This window comes from Camelina sativa, chromosome 11, assembly GCF_000633955.1.
Source record: "Camelina sativa cultivar DH55 chromosome 11, Cs, whole genome shotgun sequence".
NCBI classification, from domain to species: Eukaryota; Viridiplantae; Streptophyta; class Magnoliopsida; order Brassicales; family Brassicaceae; genus Camelina; species Camelina sativa.
Window position 1 is genome coordinate 46,516,364 of NC_025695.1, and position 17,011 is coordinate 46,533,374.

A 17,011-nucleotide genomic window follows, 5' to 3' on the forward strand; every position below is an offset into this window, starting at 1 on the left:
ATTGCCAGCATCACAAGGAACACAACCAACCTCACAAAGGAAAAAAAGACAATCAAAACAGAGGAAACAAGCAACACAAGTGAGGGCATCAACACAGTGGGAACCTCAAACTCCACAGATTGAACAAGGACTAGGAGGCTGGAGATCATGGTTCGAATGCTCAAGTTAGGATGTGTGTTTGAAGACTTTTTTTTTTTTTGTGTGTTTGAAGACTTAGCTTTCATGTTTATTGCAGTCTTTGTTCTTGTCTAAACATTGAATTCTCTTTTGTTGTCTAAACATGGATTTGCTTTTGTTGTCTAAACATGAGTTTTCTTTTCAAGTTGTTTGTGTAAGACCAACATACAAAGATAACAAACCAAATTACTTGTCATCATTACCAAACATACAAACAAACATACTAATATCCGAGAGCAAACGTTGTTTGCTTTGCTTTGACAACCATTAGGTAAGCAATGCCAAACGAGACAACACAAAGACAAACAAAATACACTTTCAAAAACTTTTTCATCTTCAAGATTTCAAGTTTGCTCCACAATGCTTCTTCTTTCAATTCTTGTAAAGCACCATTCAACTCATTAATCTCAGCTTTGGTTTTCACAATCTCATTTGCCATAAGTCCTAGTTTTGGTAATGAATCTTGAACTTCCTCATACACAGCATCCTCAACCCACTTAAACAAGTGTCCCTGTTGCAAAAACAAACCAACCTTACTTACCATAGCATAGATAATCAACATTGAACACCAGTGACTGCTTACATCTCTTTCGTTTGTCCACGAGCTTGGATCTCTTTTCGTTATACACCGGAAGAACGGTCGACCGGGATTCTCGTCAGTTCTCGATGTAAAGATTGTTACACCAGCTCCACAAGCACACTTCGATGGCACTCCACGGTCAAACGAAGCTACCACCGATGTCTCTGAGCTAGAACTCATCTTTTGAACTCCAAGAAGTAGAAGAAGAGAGAAATCGAAAAGAAGAAAAAATGAGAATCGAAAATTAGGGTTAGGGATTTTGGATTATCATCGGGTTCCATTTGGGGGTTTTGGGGGTGTTAATAAAGACGAAAACGACGTCATTTACCAACTAACGTCTCTCGTTAACAGACAAATAATCCCGTCTAATTTGTCCGTTTGGCCAGTTAACGTGGTGCTTCAAACGGCGACGTCAATAAGACTTCATGATTTAAATAGAAGTCAACAAAAAATTGGTGTTTTTAATCTTCAATTTCAGACTTCGTGATTTAAATCAACAAAAATGTAAACTTGGAGATTTTAATGACATTTATCCCTTTATTTATCTCTCTCGTACGCTAGTTGCCTAAAATTTTTGTAGTTTTGAGTAGTTCAAAGAAATCAGTATCACTTTTGTTCAAAAAAAAAAATGAATTCAATATCACTTTGACGTAGTAGATAATATATGTTGTTTAACTTGGGTAGAATATAGACTAATCAGAACCATGACTGAAATCGCAATAAAATGATTCATACTCTAGTTTTAAAACTTATGGATTGTACATCATCATCCATTAACCAGTAGAGTACGAGAGACCATTATATAAGTGTAAAAAAAGAAAAAAAAAAAGAAGAACACAACAAAATTGTGTGTTGAAAAGTTGAGAACTGTTGTATATAGAGATACGTATAAACTTTGTATATGCAGATAAAAGTACAAAAAAGACGCTAAGTACAACAATCAGTTGAGGAATCTAACGGCTTTGCATCTCGATTCCTGTGGGCTGTGTGGACGATGACATACATGTTTGTTTAGTCGTACGTATCTTCTTAAAAATTCTATATCTAACTTTTTTTTTAGTGATGCCGCCCCTCCAGTTTCACTTTTTTCCAAAAATACACCCTTTTTGGAAAACTCATATATACACTATGTGGCTTTTACAAATTTAGTAACGGTCTAAAACAATGTGTATATTTTTAGGGAGATGGGATATATGGAAGTATCCAATAGAATCTGTGAAATAAAAAACAATAAGTTTTTTCAAAGATTTATTATTGTAGATATGGGAAGAAATCGTTTGGATATGATTTTGGAGTTAATTTTAGTTTTAGTTTTTTTTTTTTTTTTTTTTTNGTCTAATTCAAACGTACCATATTTACTAAATTTCAAATTTGAGAACACAAGAATTAATTACAAATCGCTTTTTTGGCAAATAATGAAACTAGTTTCATATTTTTTATTTTAAAGACTAATAAAGGTTCATCTAGTGTGATAAGATTACTAATTTACATGTATACTGTATGATGTTTTTAAGTTATATAGTATGCGGTATGGTTTTGTTTGCTAGGAGGCTAGAAACACTACACATATAGAGCTAAAAGTGACAAAATTAATGATCAACGGTGATAGGTATAAAAGATTTGGTCGGAAGTAGTAGGTTTAGATGGATATTTTCAGACCGAAGAGTAGTATTAAAGACCCAATTCCCCTCTTGAAGTTTCAAAGACGAAGGAACTACTAACTAAAACGTCTTTATTAATTATTATTTTTTTACTAAAAAAAACTAATTAAAACGTGTAAAGGAAATTAATAAACGTGTTTCTTCTCCTCTCGTGTAAATTCACAATCTGTTATTTATTATGGGATTTATGACTTATTTACTGCAGATATATTTCTTTCCTCAAACTATTTAAGCAAAATGCTGCTATTATTATTTCTGAATCAATTAATAAATATGTTTCAATATAAAGAGATATCTATATCTATTATTATTATTATTATTTTATATATACATTTTTTAAGAAATTTATAAAATAAATCCTCAAGTTGGCACTTATTTACAGCCATATCATTAGCATTAAATAATTAATTTAATAAACAAATTAACTATACTTGGATTTGATTTTTTTTTATAGAAACTAATTATTTTAAAAGGTAACAAACATAATTATAAATGAGTACAAATTTTATTTCCTTATTTTATAAGGAGGTAAGTGAAAATATATTGTTCTTTAAAAATTTGAAAAGTTGATTTGATAAAAAATGACTTTTAGCCTCACATACTATATTTTACTTTCACAGGTTTCGTATGATGAGTTTTTGCGAATTAAAAATCTTTGAACATTTTGCGAGATCCGCCTAGCATGGTGGATTTGGACTATAGAACCAATACTAAAACTATTAGTTTATTTCATATACTATAGTATAGATTTGTAGTCATAGTTTGGAAAATTAACTTATAAATTATTTAGTATATGAACTACAAAATATTACACATACTACAACACATTCTTAATATTCCAAAAAAATAAATAAATTATATACACATAAAAATATACACTAACATATCATATAGGCATATACATCTTAATTATAGAAAATAAAACTAAGTGTTTTAAAATTGTATATTTATCTAATAACAAATTTAATGTAGTTAGGTTATAAACTATATAAAACGTAAGAAGAAGAAAAATTATAAATTAATTAGATAAAATTTAATTAATTGGAAATTTGAAAATTAAATAAATTAAAAATATTATTTAAAATACATTAATTTATAATTTAGTCCTGCAGGTGAAAACCTAGTTAATTCTACGTTCTCAAATTAAAACCTCTTTTATTGGAATTTTTCATTATTTCCATTAAAAATTATATATTATTTTTTTTTAAATGTATTTTTTCACACCAGGAAAAAAACATATCTAAAATATTAATGGCATAGAGTGGTAATTAAATGGAAAAAAATGGGGTAAAGAATATAAAGTTATAAAAAAATCCGGTTTGGTTTAGTCATGATGATGATGATATATGTATGTATGTATATGTAAATGTCCCTCTTTGTTTTTGTTTATATTTTCCTTCTTTCACCCTCTCCTCTGCACAATCTTCTCTTCTCATCTCATCTCTCTCTCTCTCTCAATCTTTGAGATCTGAGTGTCTCCCTCTTCACAACCTGTCCTTCATTCTCTTCACAACTCTTGTTTTGTTTTTTTTTTTCAATTCTCTTGAGATTGAAATCATCATCATAGATAAGATTTGATTTGACGTTTCTTTCATCAGATCTAGTGTTTTTTTTTTTCACCATCACGGGATAAATCCAGGTTTGTTCATCGGAATTATCGATATGTTATATAATGAATGATGTTAGATCTATCTGTTTCGTTGATTCTGATTGGATTTGTATGGTTTAGAAATCAATCATGAATCTGATCTCTTTTGTCCTATTTTACGATCGCGCGTGCGTTTCTATTGGTGTGTGATTCATTCGTTCACTTAGCTCGATCGAGCTCCTCTCGTGTAGATCGAGGCTAATGTAGTTTTTTTAATAATCGAGATGCATGTGTGTATGATTCAATGATTTAAAAAATTGTTAATTTTTACGTACCGATCTGTAAGAGAATTCTGAATTTTGTGTTGTGTTTTAATTCTCAAGTATAGGGATCGTGTAAGAAGAACCAATGTATCTATCATGTTTGGAAAAAAAAAAAAACTTTACTATGGTTTTCAGAGTGTTTTTATTAGTCTTTGTCTTTTTGATTGTGGTTGTAATAAGTGGTTACCAACTTTACTTTTTTGTTTGTTTTGTCTTTGTGTATTAGGTCTTAAGCCAATCACCAAAACATGGCGACTGTGGCAGCAACTGAGAACCAGTGGCTCAAAGGGAGAGTTAAGGCTGTTACCTCCGGAGACTGCTTGGTCATCACTGCTTTGACCCACACCAGATCTGGCCCACCTCCTGAAAAGACCATCACTCTTTCTTCTCTTATGGCTCCTAAGCTGGTTTGCTTCCAATTTCACTCTCTTCTTTCTTTTTTTTACTGACATTTATGATTTAGAATTAGGCTTTCTCATTCTTTTTTTTTGGTTTGTCCTTGTTACAGGCTCGCAGGGGAGGGATAGATGAGGCTTTTGCATGGGAAAGCAGAGAGTTTCTGAGGAAGCTTTGTATTGGAAAGGTGCTAACTTGGAACTCTTCAACCACTTATGCTATTTAGGTTATTGAATTGAGTATGTTTCTTTATATTAACAGTTTATGTTTTTTTTAAAAAAAAAATTGAGCAGGAGGTTGCTTTCAAAGTGGATTACAAAGTGGAAGCTATTGCTGGAAGAGAATTTGGCTCGGTTTACCTTGGCAACGAAAATGTTGCTAAGCTTGTTGTGCAAAACGGCTGGGCAAAGGTGATAACATTTTTATAGATAGCATTGTCTAAGGTATATATGATGCTTGGATCAGCTTTCTGATTCGATGGGAATGCACAGGTCAGAGCGCCAGGTCAGCAGAATCAGGATAAGGTCAGTCCTTACATTTCAGAGCTGTTACTGCTAGAAGAGCAGGCTCAGCAGGAAGGGCTTGGTCGTTGGAGCAAGGTTGGTCTCTCTTACTCTCTTCCTCTATATTTGTTTTTTTTTTTTCAAAATAGTTTTGACTTGTGTCAGTTTGACATCTGTACTCTTTTCTTGATTTGTTGATCCAGGTTCCTGGTGCTTCTGAGGCATCTATCAGAAATCTTCCTCCTTCTGCCGTTGGGGATTCTGGGAATTTTGATGCCATGGGTCTTTTAGCCGCAAGTAAAGGCAAGCCCATGGAAGGTATCGTTGAGCAAGTCCGTGATGGCAGTACCATCCGGGTTTATCTTCTTCCGGAGTTTCAGTTTGTGCAAGTATTTGTTGCTGGACTCCAGGTATGTAATCTTGTTTCCTTGTTTTTTGCTGCACGAGGAGTTAACAATTTCACTTTCATGGTGTAAGAGTGCTTGAAATTTTCTGTGTAGGCTCCCTCGATGGGAAGGAGACAATCTACTCAAGAAGCTGTTGTTGAGCCAGATGTTACAGCAACTCCAAATGGAGATGCTTCTGCTGGTCCTCTAACATCAGCTCAGAGACTCGCTGCCTCAGCAGCATCATCGTCCGTTGAGGTTTCCTCTGACCCTTTTGCAATGGAAGCCAAGTACTTTACTGAGCTCCGTGTGCTCAATAGAGATGTAAGGAGGTTTACATGAAAATTTATTTCACATTTATCTGTATATAACATTTGGATGATCTAAGTTGTGCTGGGTTGTGTAGGTTCGCATTGTTCTTGAAGGCGTGGACAAATTCAACAATCTGATTGGGTCAGTTTATTATTCTGAGGGAGAGACAGTAAAAGACTTGGGGTTGGAGCTTATTGAAAACGTACGTGCCTAAATTAGATGGTTATTTGGTTTTTTACATGATTACATATTGAACTAATTGGTAATAAAAGTTTGGGGTTGCCACAACGTTGCTTGTATAACTACAGATTTCTAGTACCACTAATAATTTGACCTGCGCTTACTTAAGATTTAGTTGGTTGGTCCATTGTAATAGTTTGTAGTTTTCTTGGTAGATTTGGAACATCATTTCTTATATACGGAATCAATTGTAACTATGATTGTTTAATGGTGTTGAGTAAAAGTTATGACACTTGTTACTATTCCTTTTCCTCAGGGCCTTGCTAAGTATGTTGAGTGGAGTGCCAATATGTTAGAGGAAGAAGCTAAAAAGAAGCTGAAAGCTGTTGAACTTCAATGCAAGAAAAACCGGGTTAAAATGTGGGCAAACTATGTCCCTCCAGCTTCCAACTCTAAGGCTATCCATGATCAGAACTTTACCGGAAAGGTAATAATTGCTTTCCCAAATTTCTTGGTAAATATATTGCCTTCCGCCCATTTCACCAGTTCTTAGTTCTTACTAGTTTGTACACTGTTCAGGTAGTGGAAGTTGTGAGTGGGGATTGCTTGGTAGTTGCTGATGATGCTATCCCATTCGGGAGCCCAATGGCAGAGCGGAGAGTTTGTCTTTCGAGCATTAGGTCTCCTAAAATGGGAAACCCACGCAGAGAGGAGAAACCTGCCCCTTATGCACGGGAAGCCAAGGAGTTTCTGAGACAAAAGCTTATTGGAAAGCAGGTATTGCATTATGCCTTGTTACTTAAATCATCACGTTGTGCCACACAGGAGTAAGATCATCTGACTTCCTTTTTCCCTGGGGTGCAGGTTATCGTTCAAATGGAATACTCAAGGAAGGTCATCCCAGGTGATGGTGTTGCTACATCTGGAGCTGCTGAGAGGGTCATGGATTTTGGCTCAGTATTCCTTCCATCTCCTACCAAGGCTGATACAGATGTAGCAGCTGCAGCAACTCCTGGAGTGAATATTGCTGAACTCATTATTTCCCGTGGGTTAGGGAATGTTGTTAGACATCGGGACTTTGAAGAGAGGTCAAACCATTACGACGCACTCCTAGCTGCTGAAGCTCGTGCTATTGCTGGCAAGAAGGGGATCCAATCTGCAAAGGATTCTCCAGCCATGCACATTACAGACCTGACTGTGGCCTCAGCCAAGAAGGCTAAAGATTTCCTGCCATCCCTGCACAGAAGCAGGAGAATATCTGCAGTTGTGGAATATGTCCTGAGTGGACATCGGTTCAAGCTATACATCCCAAAGGAAACGTGCAGTATTGCCTTTGCATTCTCTGGTGTCAGATGTCCTGGGCGTGGCGAACCTTATTCAGAAGAAGCTATTGCTTTAATGAGACGTAAGATCATGCAGAGAGATGTCGAGGTAAAATCTGAACATTTTACGCCCATGTTACATCTCTATTTTCTTTTCTATGAGTCTTACATATAGTCTCTTATAATTACATAGATCGAAGTTGAAACTGTGGATAGAACCGGTACCTTTTTGGGATCAATGTGGGAAGGGAAGACCAATGCAGGAACATATCTTCTTGAAGCTGGCCTGGCGAAAATGCAGACTGGCTTTGGTGCAGACAGGATTCCGGAAGCTCATATTCTTGAACTGTCAGAGCGATCTGCTAAAAATCAGAAACTGAAGGTAACATTAATACATGATACCTTTTACTAAAGAAATGCATCGNACTCCTAGCTGCTGAAGCTCGTGCTATTGCTGGCAAGAAGGGGATCCAATCTGCAAAGGATTCTCCAGCCATGCACATTACAGACCTGACTGTGGCCTCAGCCAAGAAGGCTAAAGATTTCCTGCCATCCCTGCACAGAAGCAGGAGAATATCTGCAGTTGTGGAATATGTCCTGAGTGGACATCGGTTCAAGCTATACATCCCAAAGGAAACGTGCAGTATTGCCTTTGCATTCTCTGGTGTCAGATGTCCTGGGCGTGGCGAACCTTATTCAGAAGAAGCTATTGCTTTAATGAGACGTAAGATCATGCAGAGAGATGTCGAGGTAAAATCTGAACATTTTACGCCCATGTTACATCTCTATTTTCTTTTCTATGAGTCTTACATATAGTCTCTTATAATTACATAGATCGAAGTTGAAACTGTGGATAGAACCGGTACCTTTTTGGGATCAATGTGGGAAGGGAAGACCAATGCAGGAACATATCTTCTTGAAGCTGGCCTGGCGAAAATGCAGACTGGCTTTGGTGCAGACAGGATTCCGGAAGCTCATATTCTTGAACTGTCAGAGCGATCTGCTAAAAATCAGAAACTGAAGGTAACATTAATACATGATACCTTTTACTAAAGAAATGCATCGTCCAGAAAAGCTGAACTTGCTCAACCACATGATGTCACAGATTTGGGAAAACTATGTTGAAGGAGAGGAAGTCGTAAACGGTAACTCTACAGTAGAAACCAGACAGAAGGAAACATTAAAGGTAGAGTTAGCCGTATGTTTCTTTCGACAAGTCATAGTTTCAATGCTAAAACCAATACCTTTAATTTACTCTCATCGCCTCCCACCGCAGGTTGTTGTCACGGAAGTACTTGGAGGCGGTCGATTCTATGTTCAGTCGGTTGGCGATCAAAAAGTAGCTTCGATTCAGAACCAGCTTGCATCTCTGAGTCTTAAAGACGCTCCCATTATTGGATCCTTCAATCCTAGGAAGGGTGACATCGTCCTTGCACAGTTTAGCTTGGATAACTCCTGGAACCGTGCAATGGTAAATTAGCAACTTTCTACATATCCCAACCATTCTTTCTTCTTTTTTTTACTATCACCTATGGTTGTTTATTGTATTTCTTCTTTGTGTTAAGATTGTTAACGGACCTCGAGGAGCAGTTCAGTCTCCGGATGAAAAGTTTGAAGTGTTCTACATCGATTATGGAAACCAAGAAACAGTTCCATACAGTGCAATTCGTCCTGTCGACCCTTCAGTATCTTCAGCACCAGGGCTCGCACAGCTCTGCAGACTTGCCTACATGAAAGTTCCAAGCCTGGAAGAGGACTTTGGTCCTGAAGCCGGAGAGTATTTGCATACGGTAACACTGGGTAGTGGTAAAGAGTTCAAGGCAGTGGTAGAGGAAAGAGATACTTCAGGAGGCAAAGTGAAAGGCCAAGGAACTGGAACCGAGCTCGCTGTAACTCTCATTGCTGTCGATGATGAGATATCTGTGAATGCAGCAATGCTTCAGGTCAGTGCCTCCTCGCCTTGCTCATTTCAACTCCTACAAAACCTTTTTGAGTTAAGACTTAAGAGTATTTGTCATAATCCTGAGAGTGAAATGTGTGGTTATGATCACAGGAAGGAATAGCGAGGATAGAGAAACGCAGGAAATGGGAACCGAAAGACAAGAAAGCAGCTCTTGATGCTCTTGAGAAGTTCCAAGACGAAGCTCGCAAATCTAGGACCGGAATCTGGCAGTACGGAGACATCCAGTCTGATGATGAGGACAGTGTTCCGGTCAGGAAACCGGGTCGCGGCTAGGTTTTTCACACCAGTGAAAACATCATGGTCCAAAAACGCATCATGAAGAGGATGAGAGAATCCATTAGTTTCTCTTTAAATGAGTTAAGAAGCGAGATGGTGTTTGCTTGCAAGCATCAAACTTTTTGTAATGTTTAGAATTCTCTTTTTTTTTTTTTTTTTTCCTCTCTTTTCTTCTTTCTAATTTATCTTTTTTTTTTTTGGTTATAACTTTATAGACTTCCAAAAGAAATTTTCTATTTAGGAGTACGAGACGATTTTCTTGTTCTTTACTATTGTTTGACAAAAGAAACATAATAAGGGTGATGTAACTTCAGGTTATCAAAGTTGACAACATAAGAGGGACTTTCTCCTTATCGTATGCAACTGTCGTTTTGAGTTTTTGTACTTCTCTCCAGAATCATATTTTCAGCTAATTCAGGTAAGCTTGTGGAACCAATTGAAAAAGGATTTTCATTATCTCAATCAATTCTCCCAACAGTAAAAGAAAAGAAAGGTTTGAACAACTTTCATTTTAATTTCTTCAGTGGAACGAGTTTTTCTCATTTCCACCAATTGTACAAAGCTATAAAAATGACAATTAGTTGGCGTACATGATCTTTTATTTTTAAAGAACTTTCTTTATAAAACACTTTTGATCTAGATAAGAAACTTCAATGTTTGGAATTAAACTAGTTCCTTTTAAAAGGGGAAGTAAGAAGAAACAGAAACTACAATTTGGCCGTCAAGAAACCATCTCACTTACATGTTCCTCCCCACCCCTTTCTTTTCTTCGCTTAAAGGCAAAAAAATACCAAACTTGGTGTTATATAAGGCTACAGCAGAAAACAACATCCAACCCAAAACCAAAAAAAAAACATAAGAAAAAAAAAAAATCCTGAAACTTTTCCTTTCACAATCTTCAAACACTACTTAAAAGAAACTTGTTCTAATTATCACGTCTCGGTTGCCTTTTGCGTGGTGCTGCGGTTTCTTCCTTCTTCTCTGCTTCATCCTCACTCTTTGAACTCTCTGCTACTTCTGGTTTCTTCTTTTCCACGGGTGCAGCTGCCTATATTTCACCATTTTCATTTTAATTTATAAGAAGCTTCTTCCCACAATCCAAAAAAGTGCACAAAATTTCTCAGAGTTGTTTTTTTTTTTTACCTTTTTGCCACCGAAGATAAGCTTGACGAAGAGCGAGAAAATAACAACCACAATGGAGACGAGAACACCAATTGTTAAGTTTGGTTTTTGCTCAGCTTTCTCAGTAAGTTCCTACAAAAGACACATTTCACATCTCTCTCAATGTCTGAGTCATCATCATAACAATTCAATATCATGGTAAATGAGGGAGGCCTTACCGTGATCTTAGACTTGTAGGCACTTAGGAAAGATAAATCCGCAACCTTGTTCAAGAGGTCAAATACAAACTTCTGCAACATCATCACACATATATGATTGTAAGTATACGAGAAGCTTCTTTTATGTATATATAAGTTAATTCTGTGGAAAATCAATTTACCTGGTAGCTCTTAAGACCATCCGCAGAGCCAGCAGCTTCTTCTTCTGCCTTTTGTTTCTCTTTCTCATCATCGAATTTGGGTTTCCATGTGGTCTGTCTGTAAGTCTCAGCAACCTTCTCGTCTTTAGCTATCAAGATGTTGTCAAACAAGATACCGTCTTGCATTGTCCAGATCTCTATACCGATGGCTGCAATGGGTTCATAATCTGGTCTGTCTAGCTCAAAGTAGTCAGGGTTAGGGATATCTCTGGGTTTCCAGATTCCCTTGTAAGCTGGGTTATCGATAAGAGGCGAACTCCATTTTCCCTTGTATGCAGGATTCTTCTTCATTGGTCTCTTCCATTCACCACAACCGGGTCCTGCTTCACACTTGGGGTTGTCAATCTTAGGAGCCTCCCACATACCATCTTCCTCATCATCCCAATCTTCAGGCTTGGTTGCCTCGGGGTCATCGACTTCCTCAGGCTCATCATCCAACCATCCTTCGGGTTTCTCAGCTTCCTCATCTTCAATCTCCATAGGTGCATCCTCGTCCCAGTCATCAGGCTTCACAGCATTTGGGTCGGGAATCTTGGCTCTCTCATCCCAGTCTTCTGGCTTCTTGTCTTCAGGGTCAGGGATAGTCTTGGCAGGGATCAATGCAGGCTCAAAGTCTTCACCAGATAGTAAATTGGCCTTCTTCTTCTCCTCTCCATCAACCAAAATTCTAACCTCATTGTCGGGTTTCAAGATGGCAGTGTAGACATGGGAAAGCTTGTCATAAGGAACAGAGGGAGGGAACTTAAGGTGGTGCTCAACGTACTCGCCACTCTTGGGGTTCTTGTGCTTCAAGATGAAATGCACTTTGTTTGTGGCTCCACACTTGTCTGGCCCAAACATAATGGAGTAAGGGGATTCACTATCGAATCCCTGTGGTGTCCATCCAGATTCCTGAGGGCGGAGGTACTTCAAGTAAGCACCACCACACTCAAGCCCTTCCTGGAAACGAACCTCGTACTGAAGAACAACAGTTCCTTCCTTGAGGTTTAGAGGCTCGTCAAGCTCTCTCACAATTCCATATTTCCTAGCCTTCTCGCTTACGAGAAGCCCATAATCTTCATGTCCCTCGCTCTTTGCATGCTTCCATACACCTGAAACAGATGAATGCTGTTAACAAACAAGCTTCTAAGCCAAATTTGGAAATCAACAACAGCTCAACGAAAGACAAAACATGCATAATTTAATCAATGCCTTTGCAAATCTATTCATCAAAACCCAGATTACCTCCACAATAGTCAGATTTGATTCAAAATTATCGATTCGTAAAATTCCTCTATACAATAATGTTTGAGTGCAAACACATCACAGTTTGGAGCAAGATCAGAGAAACATATACTAACTACAATGCAGTAGGTGACAAGGGAGTATACCTTCGTATTCACCATTCTTCGAAACGATCCAGCGACCATCAAACGCCTCATCAAACGATTCATAAAGAACCTAACACAAATCGAGGATCCAAACCAAACGAGAGCTCAAGTTAAAAACAATGATAGATCTAAACCTCCGAATCTAGCTAAAAAAATATATATAAACAAAAGAACACTAGGAAGATTGAAATTTACCGTTTGATCGTCACAGTAGCAAAGCTTCTGGAACGAAACGAAAGCTAAGAGAAGCAAAAGGACGGAAGATAGTTGCCGTTCTCTCATTCTCGGAATCCTTAGAAGAAGGCAAGAGAGGTAACCTCAAGATAGAGATCTAAATCGGAGAAGTAGATCGGAGAAAAGAGTGATTTTTCAGTTTCATCTTAATTAAATTATATATATATTCAATCCCGTAGACCCGGTCGAGTGTGTCAATTTGTTGTTTCCACCAATCAAATCTCTCGCCACGTGACATTAACCAATCATAACATGCCACGTCAACCAAAAGTAAACTCTCCTACGTGCACTGTTATATTACTATATAGTATATACGTCCACATTTTTGGGCTTCGGTCCATTAAACTATTCAAAAGTCTCTCGTTGAGCTAGAGTCTCTCAGCTTCTAATGATTGTTACATTAGTACAAAACCCTGTTTTAGAAATCGCTAGACGATAGTCGGACAGTCGGGGTAGGCCTAGCGCCTAGCGAAAAAATCAGAGATTAAACGGGAATTAATCACAAACTAATTTTTGGGTTATTTTATTAAATTAATAGTAAATTAAAAATATATAATATTAAATATATGTATAATTATGTTTATGTGAAAAGAAAAATATCAAATAAAATATTATAGTTTTATATTGTCTTTAAAATTACGGTAAAAATATATAAACGTAATATTAAGAAAAAAAATTATGATTTTAATTAAAAGTTTGTACATTAGTTATTTTAAAACATCATAAACTCTTAATTTAAATATCTAAGTAACAAATATATATATATATATATATATATATTTGATTTATATTTGACTCCAAAAATAATCAGTATATACAAAATTATGCAGGAATTAATCGGATTAGACGGTATAATCGAATAATTGATGCTAAGCGGGGATTAGTCATTCATCGAAGCAAAGAGGGTGGACCTAGCGATTTTACGGAGCGTAATCGATGCTAGGCGGGGATTTTTAAAATAGGATTACAAAATAATTTTAGATCCAAACTTTTAAAGAAAATCTGGCTAAGACAAAATTTTACTAAATCCAGCATTCTTCTTCACTTTCGTATCTCTTTCAAACACTTCCCTAACCTTAACCACATCCTCCCATCTCTCTGCATTTGCATACATCTCCACCATAACTTTATACACTCTTCCATCCTCAGGACACAACGCCTTGACTCGTTTTGCAGCTTTCTCTGCGACCTCTATGTTCCCGTGGATTCTACATCCGCCCAACAAACCGCTCCATGCTAATAGTTTCTCTCTTTTTCCTCCATCTTTAGGCATTTGCTCGATCATTTCCGCTGCTTCTTCAATCAACCCTGCTCTTCCAAGCAAATCCACCATACAACCGTAATGTTTCAGCTCTCTATCAATATGATACAAAGATCCCATTTCGTCGAAAAGGCTCCTGGCTTCATTAACTAGACCAGAATGGCTACAACCCACTAAAACGCTTATGAAGCTTACTCCATCCGGTTTGATACCAGACCTAACCATCTTACGGAAGTAATCAACCGTTAGCTCGCCATAACCATGCGTCGCAAGACCAGTGATCATTGCATTCCATGTGAATAAAGTTTTTTCTGAACATAACTCGAAGATCTCCATTGCTATATCGATGAAACCACATTTTGCATAGAAATCAACCAATCCTGTAGCTAAGAATGAATCTACGAAAAGTTTGTTCCTTTTCGTGTAACCATGAATAGCTTTCCCTTTCTCTAAATCCCCTGATTGAGCACAAGCTGAGAGAGTTGAAACAATGGCGACGTTGTCCGGTTTTAAACCCAAATCAATCATTTTGTCAAAGAGGTTGATTGCTTCTCTGCATTGATTCATCTGCGCATACCCAGCAATGAGACTATTCCACGAAACCAAATCACGAAAGGGCATTGAATCAAACAAAGCTCTTGCACGAACCATCTCACGACCCTTCACTAACCCATCGATCAACACATTGTAAGTAACAACATCTCTTTGAGGATTTTCGTCGAACAGCTTCAATGCATTATCGATTGAAGCAGTAGAAGAGTAAACACGAATCAGAGTATTCAAAGTGAACAAATCAGACAACAATCCGAATCTCAAAGCTTGACAATGCAACGTCTTTACTAACGTAAGATCACAATTCTTCTTTGCTGCACAAGCCTTGAACACGAAAGGGAAAGTGTAGAAATCGGGAGGAACAGAGCGACGTCGCATCTCGACGAAGAAACGTTGAGAAGACAGAGACGGATCATGATTCAGTGTATAAATCCTAATGATGGTATTGTAGCAAAACGTTGACGGTTTTGTGATGAATCTGAAAACCGAAGTCCCGTAGCTCACGACCATATTTGACGACGCCGACGAAGAGTTCGATAAAGTCGGTGCGACGGAGGTGATGGCGAATAGGACATTGGCAAAAACAGAGTTCTTGTTGAAATCATTTGAGATTCGGCCGGAAGTGATGAATTGGGCGTGAAACTGTTGCAGATGTTTTGGGGTTTTACACAGCTTCAAGAGATATAAACAATTACTAGACTTCATCATTCGGGTCATCTTAGAGCTTCACAAAGACTCTTCCCAAGAAAAAATATCAGATTTTGACTCTTTATATAGACTCTCTCTCACCACCAAACTACTGAAGAAGAATTAAATTATCAATGAGATCAAGTTACATTTGCTACACTCGAATGACCGCTTTGTAAAGGTCAAGTGTTTTTTTTTCGCCATCATCAAGAAGTTTTCAGTGTTATCAAGACTCTGTAAACACAACAACACTAGGTTTCGTGCTACTTTAATCAAGGGCTAGATTTTTCTTCATAGCTTCGTAAACAAGGTACGAAATGCTTGCGGAAGGAATGACTTTGAAAAAGTTGGGAAAGATTCCTCTGTAGAAACCTTTTAGACCTTCGCCTCTTAGCGTTTTGAGGAACTCTTGGCTCATGCTAGTCTTTGAGCTATCAGCTTGCATTCTGATAGATAAGTGACTAACCTCAGTTTAAAACGGCAGAGAAGAAAAAAAGATGGTTTCAAAAGATATAACAAAACAAAGCCTTAGGTTTTGAGTTTTTACCTTGTTCTTATGACCTGTAACGGGTAAACACAGGATGCTCCAAGAGCTCCAGACGTCATTCCACATCCCAGTTGTATGAGAGGACCCGGCTCTGCACAGCCTATACGGTTTTAGTATCATGTGACAGATTACGAATTTATAGATAACTTTTAAGGCACGATTAGTATCTAACCGGCAGTGTCATGAAGGAAATGTGTCCTCGATAAGTCTTTAAGAGTTTCGTAAGCAGCAAGGTCGATTCCTGCGTAAGGGATAATCCCAATAAGAGAAGGACAAAGACCCTTGTAGAAAGCTCGGGGTCCTTCTTGAATCCAAATATCCTTTGTGAGTTTCCACAGCTTAGGTGTCCCAATTTCACTCACAAAAGTCTGTAACCGAGTCTTCACAAGATCCATAGGATATATAGCCGTTTGAGCTACTGCACCAGCCAATCCACCTGCCAAAAGCCTCCCGCTTGTACCAATATCACCATCCGCTCCCCCAATTATGGGTTTCAGCATTTCATAAGCAGCAAACTTTATGGCGCTTTCAGGAGCGACTTTGGTTACATTCAACCCATTACCTCTGAAGAAACCCAACAACTTATCTTCTCTCCATATTTTCTTAATGGTCGGGACAACGCCCAAATTTGTTCGTTGAACTTGCAAAGCAACTTTCAGACGGTCCAGAGGCGCGGTTGCGGTTCTAGAAACAGCTCCAGCTATTCCTCCCGCGAGAAGTAATTTGCTTCTTTGAGCATGTGTACTTATACCGTCTGGTATAACAGCTTGCTCCCCAATGTCTATCAAGCATACTCTTTCCCAGTGGTGATAAATGTTCTCAATTGTGGCTTCATGAGGGTTCAGCAAAAGAAAATCCCTCCATTCTTCGAAAGTTATAATTCCGTTGTTGTCCTTATCAACATGATCCATAAAAGAAGCTAGTTCCTCATCTTTAATTTGAATGCCTACAAGAACAGAACCGTGGAGAGTTTATATTATAGGTCGACAACACTGTTACACAATAAAATTAAAGCTTTTGAGAAACGAAAGCATGTAAAAGTAAAAGAGCCCAATTTGCTACTAGACTCACTGAGCCAATATGTGTTAAAACCCAATAAAGCAAACTCACAACCCACGGTTTTGCAAACAAGGACAATGTCAAAGATTATACA

General features: G+C 37.7%; 4 protein-coding genes across 10 annotated transcripts in view; 1 reads left to right on the forward strand and 3 right to left on the reverse strand.

Annotated features, from left to right (window-relative positions):
- Window positions 3,798-9,817, forward strand: LOC104726767 (staphylococcal nuclease domain-containing protein 1-like). Of its 2 annotated transcripts, XM_010445701.2 has the most exons (17): window positions 3,798-4,057; window positions 4,556-4,736; window positions 4,838-4,912; window positions 5,019-5,135; window positions 5,217-5,324; window positions 5,432-5,638; window positions 5,729-5,938; window positions 6,021-6,128; window positions 6,423-6,593; window positions 6,686-6,883; window positions 6,971-7,270; window positions 7,912-8,178; window positions 8,263-8,451; window positions 8,534-8,614; window positions 8,705-8,899; window positions 8,994-9,371; window positions 9,482-9,817. In XM_010445701.2, exons 2-17 carry the CDS (start codon window positions 4,578-4,580, stop codon window positions 9,662-9,664), a joined length of 2,946 nt encoding a protein of 981 aa, XP_010444003.1. In that variant the 5' UTR covers window positions 3,798-4,057; window positions 4,556-4,577; the 3' UTR covers window positions 9,665-9,817. The 2 variants fall into 2 exon arrangements, with proteins under 2 accessions (XP_010444003.1, XP_010444004.1); XM_010445702.2 differs by lacking the exons at window positions 7,912-8,178; window positions 8,263-8,451 and adding an exon at window positions 7,622-7,810 and having other exon boundaries at window positions 6,971-7,537.
- On the reverse strand, window positions 10,307-12,981 carry LOC104726768 (calnexin homolog 1). Its single transcript, XM_010445703.2, has 6 exons — window positions 12,773-12,981; window positions 12,578-12,647; window positions 11,169-12,298; window positions 11,008-11,079; window positions 10,811-10,921; window positions 10,307-10,715 (listed from the first exon to the last, which is right to left on the reverse strand). Exons 1-6 carry the CDS (start codon window positions 12,857-12,859, stop codon window positions 10,593-10,595), a joined length of 1,593 nt encoding a protein of 530 aa, XP_010444005.1. The 5' UTR covers window positions 12,860-12,981; the 3' UTR covers window positions 10,307-10,592.
- On the reverse strand, window positions 13,641-15,355 carry LOC104726769 (pentatricopeptide repeat-containing protein At5g61800-like). Its single transcript, XM_010445705.2, has one exon. The coding sequence runs from the start codon at window positions 15,339-15,341 to the stop codon at window positions 13,818-13,820; it is 1,524 nt and encodes a 507-aa protein (XP_010444007.1). The 5' UTR covers window positions 15,342-15,355; the 3' UTR covers window positions 13,641-13,817.
- Window positions 15,422-17,011, reverse strand: part of LOC104726770 (calcium-binding mitochondrial carrier protein SCaMC-1-like) — a 21,023-nt gene continuing 19,433 nt past the window's right edge. For 3 of the 6 annotated variants that reach the window (XM_019232707.1, XM_019232706.1, XM_010445707.2), the window contains 3 exons: window positions 16,031-16,294; window positions 15,859-15,958; window positions 15,422-15,757 (listed from right to left, as the gene is read on the reverse strand). In XM_019232707.1, coding sequence (XP_019088252.1) covers window positions 15,580-15,757; window positions 15,859-15,958; window positions 16,031-16,294 — 542 coding nt within the window. In that variant the 3' untranslated portion in view covers window positions 15,422-15,579. Of the gene's footprint in view, window positions 15,758-15,858; window positions 15,959-16,030; window positions 16,805-17,011 lie in introns of all 6 variants that reach the window. The other 3 variants (XM_019232708.1, XM_010445706.2, XM_010445708.2) reach the window with 3 other exon arrangements.

Bases quoted from the DNA above. Each gene is read 5' to 3' on its own strand.
- LOC104726767 (XM_010445702.2), top strand. From the start codon at position 4,578: ATGGCGACTGTGGCAGCAACTGAGAACCAGTGGCTCAAAGGGAGAGTT. The intron at 5,639-5,728 runs GTATGTAATCTT...TTTTCTGTGTAG, and splicing joins TATTTGTTGCTGGACTCCAG to GCTCCCTCGATGGGAAGGAG. The intron at 8,900-8,993 runs GTAAATTAGCAA...CTTTGTGTTAAG, and splicing joins ACTCCTGGAACCGTGCAATG to ATTGTTAACGGACCTCGAGG.
- LOC104726768 (XM_010445703.2), bottom strand. From the start codon at position 12,859: ATGAGAGAACGGCAACTATCTTCCGTCCTTTTGCTTCTCTTAGCTTTC. The intron at 12,648-12,772 runs GTAAATTTCAAT...GATTTGTGTTAG, and splicing joins GCTACTGTGACGATCAAACG to GTTCTTTATGAATCGTTTGA. The intron at 10,716-10,810 runs GTAAAAAAAAAA...GGTGAAATATAG, and splicing joins TTATCTTCGGTGGCAAAAAG to GCAGCTGCACCCGTGGAAAA.
- LOC104726769 (XM_010445705.2), bottom strand. From the start codon at position 15,341: ATGACCCGAATGATGAAGTCTAGTAATTGTTTATATCTCTTGAAGCTG.